The sequence below is a fragment of the Apteryx mantelli genome, chromosome 25 (genome assembly GCF_036417845.1).
Source record: "Apteryx mantelli isolate bAptMan1 chromosome 25, bAptMan1.hap1, whole genome shotgun sequence".
Lineage (NCBI taxonomy): Eukaryota > Metazoa > Chordata > Aves > Apterygiformes > Apterygidae > Apteryx > Apteryx mantelli.
Window position 1 is genome coordinate 4349111 of NC_090002.1, and position 15527 is coordinate 4364637.

Here is a 15527-nt window from a genome sequence, read left to right on the forward strand (position 1 = left end):
CTATTGCATTTTTCAAGCATGTAGCACAGTGGGGTCTTGGCTCCTGCTGTGACCCTAGTAGTGAAAAACAGACAGCATCTTCATGGTCTGCCATAGGGCTGTTTTCTCCTGGAGCTCAACAGCCAAACCAGGATTCTTCTGGGAACATTCAAGGGGTGATTCTGAACTGTTTAAAATTCAGAAGGGCATGAACAGAGGGCACAGATGGTTGCTTCATGGGAGCAGGGTAGAAGACACACTTGCGGGTTTGTGCTAGGGCCCCTGGGTCTGACACACGCTGAAGATAGGAGTACACAACCTAGAGCTCTTTGGCTCAGCTAGCACAATCTGTCTTCAGCTTGGTAAGGTCCTCAGTTGAATTTCCTGGATGCTGACACCAGGGATCACTGAGGGAGCATTGGCAGCACCTTGAGAGGACTGACAGCACAGCATTACCCACCACTTCCCTTCCCCTCTACAAGAAGAGCACTACTGAGTGATAAGGTCCATTTCCAGCGGACTGTCCTGTCCAGGCCCATAGAGTCATTCTGGTTCTCCAGGAGGGAATATCACCACCCCTTGCTAGGTTTTAGCAGCAGCTCTGCCCCAGCTATACCTCACTCCAAAACAGCTCTAAAAAGCCTTGCCAGCCACATTCCACAGACCAAAGATTCAGTCTGGCATTTCTGCTCTGATTCACAGAGAGGATTTGACCAGCACTGATACCCAGTGTCCCAGCACTCCTCGGGTCCAAGACTTAAATCCGGAGCCAGGCCATCTCAAGCATATTGTGTCTGAGTGAATAACACATTTCTTTCCCACCACTCCTGTCTCTTCTGTGCCCCTGACTTTGCAGTAATTGTACTTGCAGTAGCTTACACTGGCCAGACCTTGTTCCCCAGTTAGGCTCTATTCTAAATTTTTCCAAGGTTTTATCTGATTTGAAGCAAGCTGTAGGAAGACTTTTAGCAATGCACTGTGGAGGTAGCAAGAGAAATATCACCTAGAATGTCACTTGCCATGCAGAGGTACCACTCGCTAAAGTGTCGTGCTTGATCACAAACTCCTAGCATTTGATACCAGAGTTTGAGTCTATTCTTTAAAGAGATATCCATGTGAATGGAGGATGCAGCAGAGCATTTGGGGGATTCTGAGTGGATGAAGCAGTGTGCAAAGGTAGCCACAGCATGTTACCAGCTCGGGTGAGTAGAGAACGATGCTCGGATTGCTATAGAGCTGATTTCTTCTCATCTTCCAAATCTGCAGCCTGCCACTAGAGGACAACACACAAACACATGTGAGCCTTGAAGAAAAACACATACATTTACATTAATAGGAATGAACTGGATCTGGAGTTCCCACTTCCTTTAATAAGGGCATGATACAGCCCACACTGCTCACAGCGAACTTCAATTTAAATGAGAACTGGCTGAAAAGTGACACTTCCACCCCAGCAGGATTTATTCAGGAATTCCAGGTTTACCATGGAAACATCAAAGCTCAGTGGCCAAAATGACTTCATGTCCAGACTCTTCATTTTGCCAGCAGCCAGGCCGCACACAAGAATACCCAATAAATGAACACTTCAAATGTTAATATGTATTATCAGGTCTCAAAAAATGAAATGTGAAAATGAAACAGAAAAGTCAAAGTAAAATGAGAAAGGCAGAGCAAAGCCCTCCACTTCAGACCATGTTGCTCCAAAAACGGTGTGAAAAATGTCATCGCAATCAATGCCTTCCTTGGGAAACAGCTTTGTTTCAGCAGGATGGCAGTTTTCAATAGGAATCTCTTCAGTGCGATTTTTTTTTTTTTAAGTGCTCTATTAATAGTGTGCTCAGGCAGAGCTCTACATCCCCAAGGAGAATTCGCTGAGCGAGAAATTGTCAGGAGCTCGCAATGTGGTGGTTGTCTGTCTGTTTAAGCTGGAGAAAGAGAGTGAGAGAGAGGAGGAAATTGTAGATAAAAGCTGCTATTGAGTCCAGGACCACAGTGATAAGCCTGACACTTTCTCCACATTGACACCAAATTTCTGGCTGCTGCAGGAGCAAATCTGCCATTTCAGGCCACACTAATGCCCCATGTCAAAGCTGAAGGGGAAGGGTTGTCAAGGAACCCAATGAAGAACCCTCTCTCTGGGGAGGGTTTCCCATCTTCCCACCAAGCCCTCCTCCACCCTGATGGCAGTGTTTTACATTTGGAGCTGTCAAAGCACATTGCAAATGTTTAATTAATGACATCTCCAGAATTACCCGTGATAGAAGTGGCTTAATTCCAGTTAAATCAGTCCCTGCTCTCAGACTGAAAATCTTGCTCCTCTGCACTCGGTGGCAAAGTTTCCATTGACTTCAGCAGTGACCTAATTTCAGCCTTGAGATTTTGGATCTTAAGGGACTCTGCAAATGAAATAGTTTCACATCATCACCCAGGCCAGGGTGTGTGCATCAGCCCAGGCCTTGAGCTTGAGCTAGAACAGATCTTTTTTGGAAGGGATAATCCATTATGACTCAAAGGCTTTCATGGAGGACAGAGTTCACTCCAGACCCAGATTAGCTGGAGTTTTGTATGTCTCCCATTTTGCAGACATACCTTCCTGGCCCCAAATATTTCCCCCAGCTCTTTTTTCATGAGATAATGCAGGGATCAATGAGGAAACCCTTTTTCCCAAAATACAAAGCACATTCACAGGAAATAGGAACGGGGGGGGGGGGGGGGGGGGAACTAGCTGGGCCCATCGAGGGGTGATACAGGGAGAAATACACCGTTACTGATATTAGTCAAGGTCCAGCTAAGGCTGGGTAGCCCAGTTGTTAGCTGTCTTTCTGCGACATGAGAGACCCCCTATTCAGCTGCCCTCCTTGTTACAGACAAGATGTATGTCCCTGTGGAGAAATCCAGCATGACGCCAGCTGTGGTGTCAGACTTGGCCCCCATCACAGAATCCACTGTCATGGGAGGACAGTGATCATCCCAGCAAGTGGCACTGGGTGATCCTGAACAGCCAGAAAGTGCAGTCATGAGAGACGAGAGGAAAGGCTGTGCAGAGCGGAACTTTGCAGACTTTTCCCATTTCAGGTACAGAGCCCTTTTCTGAAGCAGGTGCTTCAGGCACCCCTTTTGAATGAAGGCCTGGGTGTTGCTCTATCCCTGCAAACACCAATGCTGAAGGCATTCCTCTCCCCTCCCCTGGCCAAACTCAGTAGTTCCCTCCCACCCAATAGCAAGAAACCCTGATCTGATGCTTGCCACACTTCCTGGGATGCCACACATCCCACACTTCCTGGGATGCCTCTGGGTCTTGGCCTGGGGTGGCACACAGAGTACCCCCCCCATACCCCCCCAGTTCAACCAGACATACCCCACTTTGCACAAGAGAGCTCCGAGTCTGCACAGGCCTATGGGGTGATCAGTCAGCCTCTCACCATGGTCTGATGTCACTTCAATCCCCACTCCACAGACTATTCCTCTATTTTGGCCTCTGACCATTTTACCTGTGGTTAGAAACAGCTCTTGGAGCATTCAGAACCAGCCACCTACTCCAGGTGTCAGCACTCTGCAGCTTCTGCAAATGCAGCTTGTGCAGGCACACAACCTTGTTCTGTGCAATACTGCGGCTAGCAGCACAGCTGCAACAGCACCACATCCTGCCGTCCAGGTGAGCGCTCCGGAGAGGAACCCTCACTGAGCTAAGCACTGTGACGCTGCTGCTCCATCCCCTGTATCTCCCACCCCAGACCCTGCCCTATACATGGGGTTGAGCGCAATGGCGGGATGGCTTTTGAGGCATGCAGGAGCAGCCGTGAGTGAAGATCAGACCACAGGACAGACAGACCAACAGCCCTGAGCACAGTTGCTCCCAGTAAACAGCTAGATGTGAGCTCCCCACTCCCTTCTTCCTAGTTACACCCAGACTTTCCAGTTGCAGCTGGCTTTAGCAGCCAGTGCAGACACACAGAGTCCTTTATCTGGGGTTGTATTTCAGCGTCCCAAAGTCTGGAGCACTTGAAGTACTGGTTGGGTACTCCTGCCTCCCTATTTATACTCCTCTGCCCTGCCAGAGCCAGCTTTGCCTTCCCCTGCACTGCTATCTCACAAAAACGTTGTTACAAAACAAGCACAGATCCTGGAGCTATGAACAGGTCTTTATTTGTTGAGGTTTCTTTCTTTTTTTTTTTTTTTCCCTTTCTTCCCTTTGAATGAAATTCCTGCCAGCTCTAAGGGAGAGAGAGGGAAAAGAGTAGAAAGTTTAACTCCTCCCATTGGAGTGTCTCACGCCCCTGCCCAGCCCTTGAAACCCAATAACCAAGATCATTCAACAATGCCTTCCCTTCCCTGGCTACATCCTTGCTACACTCTGAACTGCATAAGATACCGTGCCCGCAGTGTGTGAAGAAGCAGGGTCTCTGCCCTTGATCCAGCTCAGACCAGAGGGATAGGGTGAACAAACAGCACATCTCACAGTTCCTGTGGGCTGCAGCCAAGGCAAGGATGGACAAGCTCTTCTTCTGGGGCATTCTTCTGGCCTCCTCTGTTTACTTCCAAGCAGTGTCTGTGGAGCAAGATGCTGCACCCTCGTGCCCTCCTCAGTGCCACTGTGAAGAAGACAACATCATGCTCTCAGTGGATTGCTCTGAGCTGGGGCTTTCGGAAGTCCCTGGCAACCTGAGTCCTCTAACAGCTTACCTGTAAGTACAGCCCTTGCTGTTTCTTTGCAATGCTTTCTCCAGACCCCTTAGTCAGCTGCATCTTTGCTCAAGCTTGGAAGTTTGTGCCACATTTTTCTGAAATAAAATTTCCACTGGAAATCAGAAACAAAACAAGCAAAGCAATATAAAGGGCAGCTATTTCTCCGGGACCTGCCAAACTAAGCCAGCTCCCCCTCCTCCCTGCACCCCTCTGCAAATGCTGTTTATACTGTGATGTTATGCATGCTTTGCTTCTTGATTACAGTGGATCAGAGGAGCTGATTTGCTGGGTAGATTCTGATTTTCTGAGAGCATAATGGAGTATTTATACCAAGCAATTACTGCAAACTGTTCTGTCAAACATTTCAATAGCCGTGATAACTCATGGCTTTTGGGGTTTGGGTTGAGCTGGCCACCATCAGCGTCCAATTTGCCTGTTTAAAATGAGTATGAAAGTCTTATAAAATGGTGTGAGGGTGGGATTTTTTGGCTCAGCTTAAAAGTTCCTAAATCTCTAAATGTTTCCTTTCCCCTCTACTATCAATACCCCAAAGAGTTAAATTGCCACAAGGACTGGTGAGTTCATTTCTAACCCCAGAGACAGTATCAGGGGTCCAATATGATTAGTGACGACTGAGGATATCCCCAGGATGAGCAAGGGAGTCCATGAAAGGACCATGGAGTTTGACCAGCTCCATGCCTCTGGGAGAGGTAACCCCTTTCTCAGGGAGACAAGTTGTCCCTGGCCTGACCTAGGAAAGATCTGGTCTGTTTATTCACAGAAAGTGCTGCAGCCATCAACCTCAGCTGTGCAGCAGGTAGGCTGGGAAGGACCTTGCCTTTCCCAGCTAGGGATGCAGCTAAGAAGCTGCCAAGGGAAGCTGCGTATTACAATCGTACACAGCAACTGGTAGTTCCCAGGCAGTGATGGGGATATAAGTTTTGTGCTCATCACACCAAGAAGAGGCATGTGTCCAGGTGTGCAATATGTACTGTGTTGCTGTTTTCTTAGCATCCATGGCTTGTCCTGTGATGCAGTTGCTCTATGGTTAAATCGAAGCACACTAACCAATTCAGGAAGGGTTTTGCAAAGCCAGGTGAAAACTGCTGTGGCTGGATAAGAGCTTCTCTCCCCATCCTACTTCCCTGAGGAGCATGTTGCTTTATGTCTTGTGCTGACCATCAGGTGGTCAGAGTTGTGCTGGGCCACCTGAGAAAGGAACATGACAGGAAAGGACAATTTTCACTAGAGAGCATGAAAGGAGAAGGAACTATGTAATATAAGCTGTATTTCCATGACAGAGGGAACCATGGAGCACTTGTCTCCTGAGGTGCATGCTGCATAGGAGTATCTCCCCTGTCCACACCCTGGGGCTAAGTTTGGAGCTAACTGCCTGTGAGTGTGATAAGTCACTATCACTCTGGAGCATGTCCCGATGGAGGTGATTAAAAACATGTGGGCTGTAAGCTTGGGAAGCTGCAGAGTTCTGCAGCACCAATGCTACTGTGAGGACAAATGACAGCCCCGTCAGGCACACACTCCATCTTTGCAGTCCTCACAAGACAGCGTACACACAGCTCTGGCTCTGCAGAGAATATGTTGCCATCCGGGTCTGCAGAGTGTTCCCCACTGGGCTGTGAGCCGCAGAGAGCTACATTGCATGAACCAAGGTCCACCACTAAGTAAAATGGTCCTCACTGCCGTATTTACCCTGATTTGGTGGTCAGAGAGGGGACATAGGGCCTGGGGATATGGATTCTGTGTGCAGGGTGCCCAGTGAGCAGGTGTTTGAAGATGCTTTTGGCCTAGTGCAGCAGGTTACTGTGCAGCTGCTTCTGGCAGAGCTCTGCTTATCTCTGGGGCTCAGTCTTCAGGATGGCTCTGCAGTACCCACTGATTTGGGAGTATGTCCAGTTGCCTTGGTCACCACTCTGCACTCTCCTGTGAAGCTGTGGGCTGCTACAGCAGCCTGCTTTATTCACATGGTGGCGCCAGTGACAGCAATTTGCAGGAGAAGCACCAGCAATGCAACCTCCCCAGCCCCATTGCCTTGCAGGAAAAGCCAGGCTGGAGGGACCCTTCAGGTGTAAAATCCCTGTGATCAAGCCTAGGAGGTGTTGGAAGGCTGAGCTTTTTCCCCCTCCTCTTAGAGCTGGACCTATATGGGAGACAACATCACATTTGTTTCATGACTCTTAAGTGCTGCCTGTGAATTAACAAATAAGATGATGTAACAGAGGTAGGAAGGAAGGATGAATTGGGAACTATTGGAGGAGGACCGAAGAGCTGTATTTTCTCCCCATTTCTGTCACTACCTTCTTGGTTTACCTTTGGCAAGTCACAGAACATTAGTTTCTCAGTTATGAGGTGTGCAGCCAGGGCTGCACCAGGTTTTTCCAAGCAAATCAGCATAAATTTTTTTGAAACTATGGATCTTCAGGAGAGATCTATCTTCTTAGGCAAACTCAGGCTTTAAATCCACATTCAGATACGTAAAGAAATGACTAGGTTTCTTTGGAGAGCTGCAAGTACTGAAAAGAAAGCTCGTAATGGAAACAAAGAACATGGAGCTGAAAGCCAGCTACTCCAAAAAGCTTTCCAACTTCACTGATCTGTGCCTTGCCTTCCAAGCAAATTACTGCTGAGCCTTTCTGTAAAGAGCAGGACTCCCTCAGGTGCAAAATAAAGCAAAGGATTTTCATAATAACCTCTGATTAGACACTGCCTCACCACTAATGAGCTTGCATTCATGCCCCATCCTGACAACACCATGTCTCCATCATACCTGTCTCTCTCCAAGAACTCTGTCCTTCTCACTGTTACACATCCCTGAACAAGAGCTGCCTGATCCTCGGATCACCCATCCAAAAATAAGCTTTTCCAAGATGGAGGCATCATCAGTGAGCTTGCAGCAGTGGTCAGGGACATGCGAGAGAAACAAGTCACCTCTTCCCGAGGGGATTTCTCCAGTAGGCACTTAGACCTGTTGGTGTCTCCTTGGTAGTGCTGGAGAGAGCCCAGGCAGCCAACGCAGCTGGGGTTGTCTGTGCTAAGTGACAGAACCCTGAGGTCTGCATTGCTCTTGCAGGCAGCCTGAACTCATTCAGGTCTCATGCTGGCTCTAACATCCCATTTCTCTGTAGCAGCACAGACCACCCTGCCTGGTTCATGACATGAAGGCTTCCCAACCTCAGCATAAAACCTGGCTGGGCGGAGGCGAACTGTATCTTAGCCTGGCCTTAGAGCCCAGCCATGAGACACTAAGGATTAGCACACCCTGTCCTGTTCAGCTGCATCCAGAGACCCTAGGGCCTGTACTAACCCAGAAGAGTTGGGCCATTCAGAGTGTAAGATTAAGATTTAGCTAACATGCCAGTTAAGTCCTACCAGCAGCATGGCAAATATCATAGCTCTGTCTCCACAGCCAGTATCATATGCAGGAGAGTTGCTGTTGGGGCTGGCAACAGAGACGTGTTGGAGCTAATGGGGGATCTCTGGAGAGGACAGTAGCAAGCTAAGAGCAGAGAAGGAGACTGGTGCTGCAATGGGGAAAGCTCCTGTACCAGCAGAGAGAAAACTGGAAAGGAGCGCTGAGGAAGATGGTGTCAGGTAACAGAGGAAAGCAGAGAGAGGAAGAGCTGCCCAGTGCAGAGTATTAGCCTGGCTTCATTTCCTGGCACTATTGCAAACCTTACATGTGACCTGGTTGAGTGATCCCATCCCAGAGCCCCTGGGATATGCAAGTGACACCTCCAATGGACTGGGGGAGGTGGGGATGGGAGTGTCAGTCCCTGAGGTCTGGGGACAGGGCTCTGACAGGGCACAGGTTCTCAGAGCAGATCAGTCCCACTACATAACTGCCCTGGGACGGCATCCTCATCCCACCTCTGACTCACCTGTATCTGGTGACCAGTCTCTTGGCAAAGGGAATGGAAGGCAATGCTGGGGGGGGGGGGGGGGGGGGTTAAAGGGCTACTCCCAGTTTTCTGGGGCTGCTTCTGGTTCATCAAAAAAAAAAAAAGAATGACACTGCTATAACTATGTTGCTGGTGCCTGACAGGTACCTCCTAGGATCAGGCTAGCCTGCTCAACCTTACCTGGCAGGAAATAGAAGGCTCAAAGAAGTGGAGTTGCTGTAACATCAACAGAGGACACCCTAATCAGTACCCACAGATGGAAAGTGGCGGCAATAGCACCATGGTTATGTGTTCAGATCAGCTGGCCAGACAGCCCACCCGCCCTGGCCAATCAGTACATGTGTTGGGTAGAAAACAGACAGGTTGCAGTGCCTCTCACCTGACCTGGATTTAGGGGATATGAGAAGGAACTGGGAGGATTGTCCAGAATCACAGGATACTTTAGGAAGGCACCTCTGGAGGTCTCTGATCCAATCCCCTGCTCAAATCAGGTCCAGCTTATCAAGTTGCTCAGGGCCTTGTCCAGTTGAGTTTTGAATATCTCCAGGATTCCTCCACCCCATCGCTGTTCCCATGTTTGAACACCCTCATGGAATTTTTTCTTCCTAATGTCGAATTGGAATTTCCCATGTGACAGCTTGTGCTCATTACCTCTTGTCTTTCTCTGTGTACCTCTAAGAAGAGTTTGGCCCATCTTCTCTACACTCTCCCATTAGGTAGTTGAGGACAGCAGTAATATTTCCCCATTTCACCTCTTGTAAAGGCTGAACAAACCCACTTGTATCACCAGTGCATGGGACATAGGTGGAGCTGGGAATACTGCATTGAGGGAGAGGGGAGCATATGAGGAACTGGGGATACTTCATTGGAGGTGATAAGGATGTAGAACACAAACCTGTAAGAAACCAGACACCATTAGCACCACTGCTCACAGCTCAACTGGAGGAAGTGTAGATGGCTTCTGGCCCTGTGGTGAGCTACTCCAAGCCATTCCCCCATTCCCCAGAGCCCCAGGCCACCCACAGCACCAGGAAGGTGTCAGACTCCACTCCTGCTCTATGCCCCATCTCCAGAAGGACTGGAGACCACTGTGTCCTTCACATGTTTGCCCCTTGACCCAAGACCTTGCAGTGGAACAGGACAGCCACTGCATAGCTCACTGCATGCAATATTGTTGCTCTGTACTTGCAAGCAGGGAAAGACCTGAGGCGCAAGACAGACTGATGAGGTAGTCAGGCTATTGTTGTCATAACAGGATTTGCAGGGGGCAGAGGGAACAGAGTTGAGTCTTGTTGCTCCTGGATATCACCAGGCATCTAAGGAGGCTGTCCAAATGGAAAACTTTTCATTCCCCATGCTGTTTCTATGGGGAATGGGGCCAGGAGCTCTCAGGGCAGTTCTCATCCTGCAGAGACATTTCAAGTCATCACCTGGAATTTAGCAGCCCACTGGGAATCTGAGGCCAGGGTGCCACCTCACCCATGCTCTCCACTGAGCTACCCTCTGGAATCAGGCGGCTGCATGGACCTATCCCAGGGATTCGCAAGGAACAGGCTGCTCGCTGCTGTGACATGATTCCTGGTACTGCCACGTGAAGCCAGGCAGCCACTTCCCTGATCACGCAGCACTACATCACTGCATCCCGTGCAAGGAAAGCTTGAGGGGAAGATATCTCTTTCCCAATATATATTTTCTAAGTACCCACAAAATTTTGGATAGGGAAAGCAACAGAGTTTGAAGGGTGACTCCGGAGCCACATCTGGAGCTCAGAGCAAGACAAGCACCAATGCTGAAGGCAGCTTCTCTGCCCTCCCCTCAGCTCTAAGACCTCCTTATTCCTCTGCCCAACCTCTGTCCCCCTGCAGCCTTCAGCTTGGGAAAGGGGAGGATGGACCCCACCACAGCCACCCTATGAAGAGCAGCACCCCAGAAGAGGGGCAGGACTGGTGGCTGAACTATAGGACCCTGGGCAGGTGTCAGAGAGGTGGGGAGGGGTGTTGGGGTTGAGCAGGTGGCTAGGCTTGTAGTGGACTGACATGGAGACAGGATCTCCTGCTGCAGGGACCACAGGGACTTCTGTGTGCCCTTGGGAGTGAGGTGACAAGCATGCACCCTGGGGAGATACAGGGGATATCCAAAAATCCAGAAAGTGCCAAATCCAGAAAGTGCCAAATCCTGTAAATAAAATCCTTCCTTGGAGTCATCCCTGCTTTTCTTCCCCAGGCAATTTCTCTCAGATAGGCAAAGAGCAGAGAGTCGCCATCCTACAGCTCATGTTTCCCCAGTGACAGGGCCCATCCACAGCCTGTTCTCTCTGCCATGGTCACCAGAGGAGCCACAACACTGCACCAAGCCCCCTCTGCACCAGGCCCCATCCAGACACAGCACAAAGGCACAGACCCACCCCAAAGATCTTCTAGTCCCTTCTTCTAAAGCTCCAATACGATACAGGTTTTCCAAAGCCATTCCCAGGTCCTGCTGGCCACACTGATGCACTGAGGGCTGTATTCCTCCTGATCTTCCTCCTTCTCACAAAATGAATGGGAAATGCCACTCCTGCCCTGAACAGCCAGAAGCCCATGGTCTCTCCCCTGGAAATTCCCCTCAGGCCTGTGGGAAATGGCAGCCAGAGCAGGAACAAAACATTTATGAGCTCAGTGACCCTGACCTAGGAGATAAGGCTGGTAAGAGGCATTAGGAGAGCTGGGCTCAGGCACAGGCTCTGCAGTGGGTTTATGGTTTCCCATCTAACAGCTTTGAGGTACAGGTTTTTTTCTGGAATAGAGGGGATAATGAGAGTTTCTCTCCTCTGAGCACTTGGTTTCCTCCAGAGGGGCTCTGTGCCATACACACGAGCCTGCTGGCTCTTATAAGAGCTCCAAAAAGGACACAGCCATGCTCTGCATCCTTGTTACATCTTTGTCAGCAGGAATTAAAGGGGGGTCTGGGTTCATCTTCTCGTTCAGCACCCTGATTGCCTTCCTGTGTTCAGCCACTTAGCACTAGCTCATACATTGCCATCCTCAGTGGAAGAGGATCAAGTCTTTGATATTTCTGGGTCTCTGCTTTATTTGTCTTGCTAACTGCTCCCACACCTTCTGTATGGGTTAATAACACATGCAAACTGCTGAGTGGCCCTTAGAGATTGGGAGGTACTTGCACAGGGAATGGGAGAGAGGTGTAAGTCCCAGCTCTGACATGGGGTTTTCATGCCATCCCAGGTGAGCCAGGCAGGCTCTGACTCCAGACATTGTCTGGATGCTGAGTGCCACAGGTTGTCTGTATGTAAGGATGCAGCACAGGATCCAGGTGGTCCAGTACCACATGCATTCTGGCTCAGCATGCCCCAGCACATCTGCAGGGTGTCCTGTAGCTCAGGGTGGCTCTTTGCCTGCAACAAAGAACCTGGTAGAGAGCATTTCCCTGCATTAATGAACACTGACACTTTGGAATACCCTAGCAGGCTAGGCCAAACCTGGATCTGCCTCAGTCCCAGACAACAGGGAGAGCTGCCATCACTGATAACAATCCATCATTGACTCTGGCTGGTTTTCCCCTCCTGGAAAATGTAGATGAACGCTAACCCAAAGTAGCATAATTCCTCCTTTTGTGCTCCCCAGCTTATAATGAAGAGAAAACCAAACTGAACAGATCTGGGATCAGGCACAGCTTGGGAGTGGCTTGTAAGAGAAATTGAAAAACAACCTGAAAAAGCCACAGCTACTAGGCATGTGCTTCCAAATGGCCTTACGTCTAGGCAGCATGTGATTCACACCCAGGCCACCAGCCAAAATTCCCCAGCCCCTGGGCCCATGGCAGCATTCGGGGTGCTGCTGATTGATTAGTGGTTGAGAGCAGAGGACCTTCTTCCCTGCATTACTGTCATGACTCCTGGTGCTGCAGATGCTGGGTCATGCTTAAGCACAAGGCTCAGGGCAGAGCAGTAAGAACAGGCTGAACTCCCCTAGAGAGCAGTCAAAATAGTTGTGTTGGAGTTGGCATCTCAGGGGGATCAGCATACCTCACAGTGAAGCCAGAATTGAAAGATCTACATTTAATGGCTCATTCAGTGAAGCTAGATCTAGAGCTGCCTGAAAAGCACATTTAGTGGAATGATTTTTCCCAAGGATTACATCATTTCATTGAAAGCAAAATGCTTAATGAAAGTGGATCAGTGTTGATGGAACTGTGAATGGGAGAAATGCAGTAACAAGTTGAATCAAGAGAGATTATTTCAATGTTTTCACTTCATGGGGACTTTTTTTAAAGTTTCCATTTACATATTTTCACCTGCTGGTGTTATGTTTACCCATATGCCATTTAATATTCACATTGCAGGACTCCAAAATTATCAAAGCAAAACATCCTGATGTTTCTAAAACACAATTTATTGCATTTTTGGTCTATACTAAATATTGACATGTTGGTTCCTTGTTCGGTGTTGAGAAGAAAGTAAATGTTGAAGTCTCTGAATTTCCAGTGAGATGAAAACTTTCAGATTCTTGGCGGCTCTCCCCCCTCCTCCTTCTAATCCCCCACACCCCTCTCTGTCATGAGCTCTGTTCCCTTTTACCTCTTGATATCTTGAACAAGAAACAATTTGGGTCAGGGAGTGTTTTCCATTGCATATCTGCTGCTAGCCTGCTCTGGACGCTACTGGGATTCGTTATATGCTGTGCTATCCAGAGAGCAGCTCATCCGCAAGTGAGGATTGCAGTCTGCGAATGCTTCCTGCTAGGACAGGCAGTGCTGTGGGTGAAAGGGTTGAGGCCTGGCTTTAGTACTGCAGGTCACAGCTCAGTCCTTCCCGAGAGGTCACTTCAAATGAAAAGAAGCATAATTTGCAGATTTTTTTACAGTGGCAGAAGGGTATTTGGGACATTGGATGTGAGCAGGTATCCACTTCTTGGTGGGACACTGTCTAAGGAGGGCCATGGGTGGTGAGATGTGGGATCTGCCTCATCCCAAAGCTAGCAACTGGTACACACGTCTCTGTGCAGTCAAGAGAGCAGCCAGACCTTTACTGCACTTGCTTCACAGCTGGCGGCGAGCACTAAGTTCCCTGGCAGCAAGGGAGCAGGTGTATGGACGAGGAGCATGCTGGGTGGGGGGGGCAGCACAGTCAAGTGGTTAGAGCAAATACGAACGGGGATGGGGCTGTGGTCTTGGGTGGGCAGCAGCATGTGACTGTCAGCAAGCCTCATCGCTCATTCTCCATTAGTGAAATGCAGCCAGGGCAATCTGTTTGGTGACTGCAGGTGACCAGTCCCTCCTGCTCCCACTTTGAGGGATGTTGTGTTCCTGGTCCTGTCCATCAGAGCAAGTGGTGGCTGGGCTGGGCTGCAGCAGATGCACTGTGTCTGCGTGCTCCCTTCCAGCTGGTGCTACTGTACAGGAAGTCCACCTGGAAGGGAGTTGCTGCTCTCCCTCAACATGCTCTGGACTTTAGCCATAGTTGGCTGGGTTCTCACTCACATCCGATCCTGCGGTGTCTCTCCACCAAGCCCAAGAGCACTGGCTACAGCAGAGCTAGGCTTTCTGCAACATCACGCACTTCCACTGCAGCCACCCTCCTCTGTCCCCCCCCCCCTCCTCCCTGCCCACCCCCCAGGCTAAGCAATATGCCACAGCCTCCCCTCTCCCTCCCTTCCTTGAAGAATAAGCTCATAAATCTGCCCAGGGCAATGAAAACACTGAGCTCATGGCCCTTAGATCTGTGCGGGAGGAGCTCTAGATGGCGATTAAAGGAGTTTAGGGTTTTCTTTGAAAAGCTCTTTGATTCTGGCAGAGACTCTGGTGCCAAAAGGCAGCAATGAAGCTGCAAATGCCTCTCCCCCTCTGCACCTGCCTGGGTCAGGGAGCAGCAGCAGGGTGGAGGAGGGAAAGGGAAGCTCAGCAATTCCCAGCTCACTGTAGTGGAAGCTGTGACCCTCGTCTCCCAGGCAAGAGCACCCTCTGACAGCAGCAGGGTCATGGGTAATGCTGTGCCTGAGCCCAGGGCATCAAAAGGACTCCACTGATGTGGAACAAGAAGCTCCCCCCACGTCCATCCATCAGGGAACTGGGCTGGGTCACAGCAAGCCAGCCACCCAGGGAAGGGACAGCCACTCTTCCTCTTGGCTACAGTGAGGTGGCTCAGAAAACATCAGATGTGGGCCAGACTGCTTGGGGACCTCATGCTGTAAGAACAGGAATATGTTTGCACACCACAGGGAAATAGCTCTGAGTGGGGAAAGGGGTGCTGAGGGAGGTCCTGAGTGGGTTGCCCAGCTGTCAGCCCAATGCTGAGCTCCCTGCAGGCAGCAAAGGACCATGCCTGGGTGCCAGGAAGCCAGGAGAGGCTGTGGGGAGCCAGGAAGGAGTTGGGGCCAGGGAGACAAGGATGGGACAGCAATCTCCACAGCAGTGTTTTGAAACACTGTGGAAAGGGAGAGGGGAGAATTGTCATGCTTGGGAGTATAATCAAAGGCCGAGCCTGAGGTCTTGGAGAAGGAATTGAGCTTGGCAGAAGCTGAACAGAGATCAGAAAACACCTTCAGAAAGGAGAGCAGGACCAAGTGCAAACATCTAGGGTTAGAGCAGAGTCAAAACAGAGCCAGGTTCCAGTCTGAGTGGAGACAGGTACTGTGCCAGTGGTGGGGAGCAAGGGGAGATCATAGTGAAGCTCAGTTGGTGCCTTCAAGTTTGCAGGGATGTGTCAAGGAACCAGGAACAAGTGATGAAAACTCTTCTTCCAGTTCTGCCAGCACAGACTTTTCTAACACTGACGGAGGAGGGCAGCTCCTTCTCCAGCCTCCCCCTTCCATGGGATGACAGAATCTCCTTAGGTATCTCCAGTTCTTCATTTCCATTTGCCTTGTTTGCAGTCCATCCCATAGCTGTTTAAACCTCTTTGAAGGATTTGGAAATGAAAAGCAGCCCCCATGGGAGAGGAGTGAGTCAGAC

General features: G+C 49.8%; 1 protein-coding gene across 1 annotated transcript in view; it reads left to right on the top strand.

The window, feature by feature from the left end:
- Nucleotides 1–4458: 4458 nt before the first annotated feature.
- The window catches only part of LGR6 (leucine rich repeat containing G protein-coupled receptor 6), a 160206-nt gene continuing 149137 nt past the window's right edge, over nucleotides 4459–15527 (top strand). Inside the window, exon 1 of the mRNA XM_013961972.2 lies at nucleotides 4459–4664. Coding sequence (XP_013817426.2) covers nucleotides 4468–4664 — 197 coding nt within the window. The 5' untranslated portion in view covers nucleotides 4459–4467. The remainder of the gene's footprint in view (nucleotides 4665–15527) is intronic.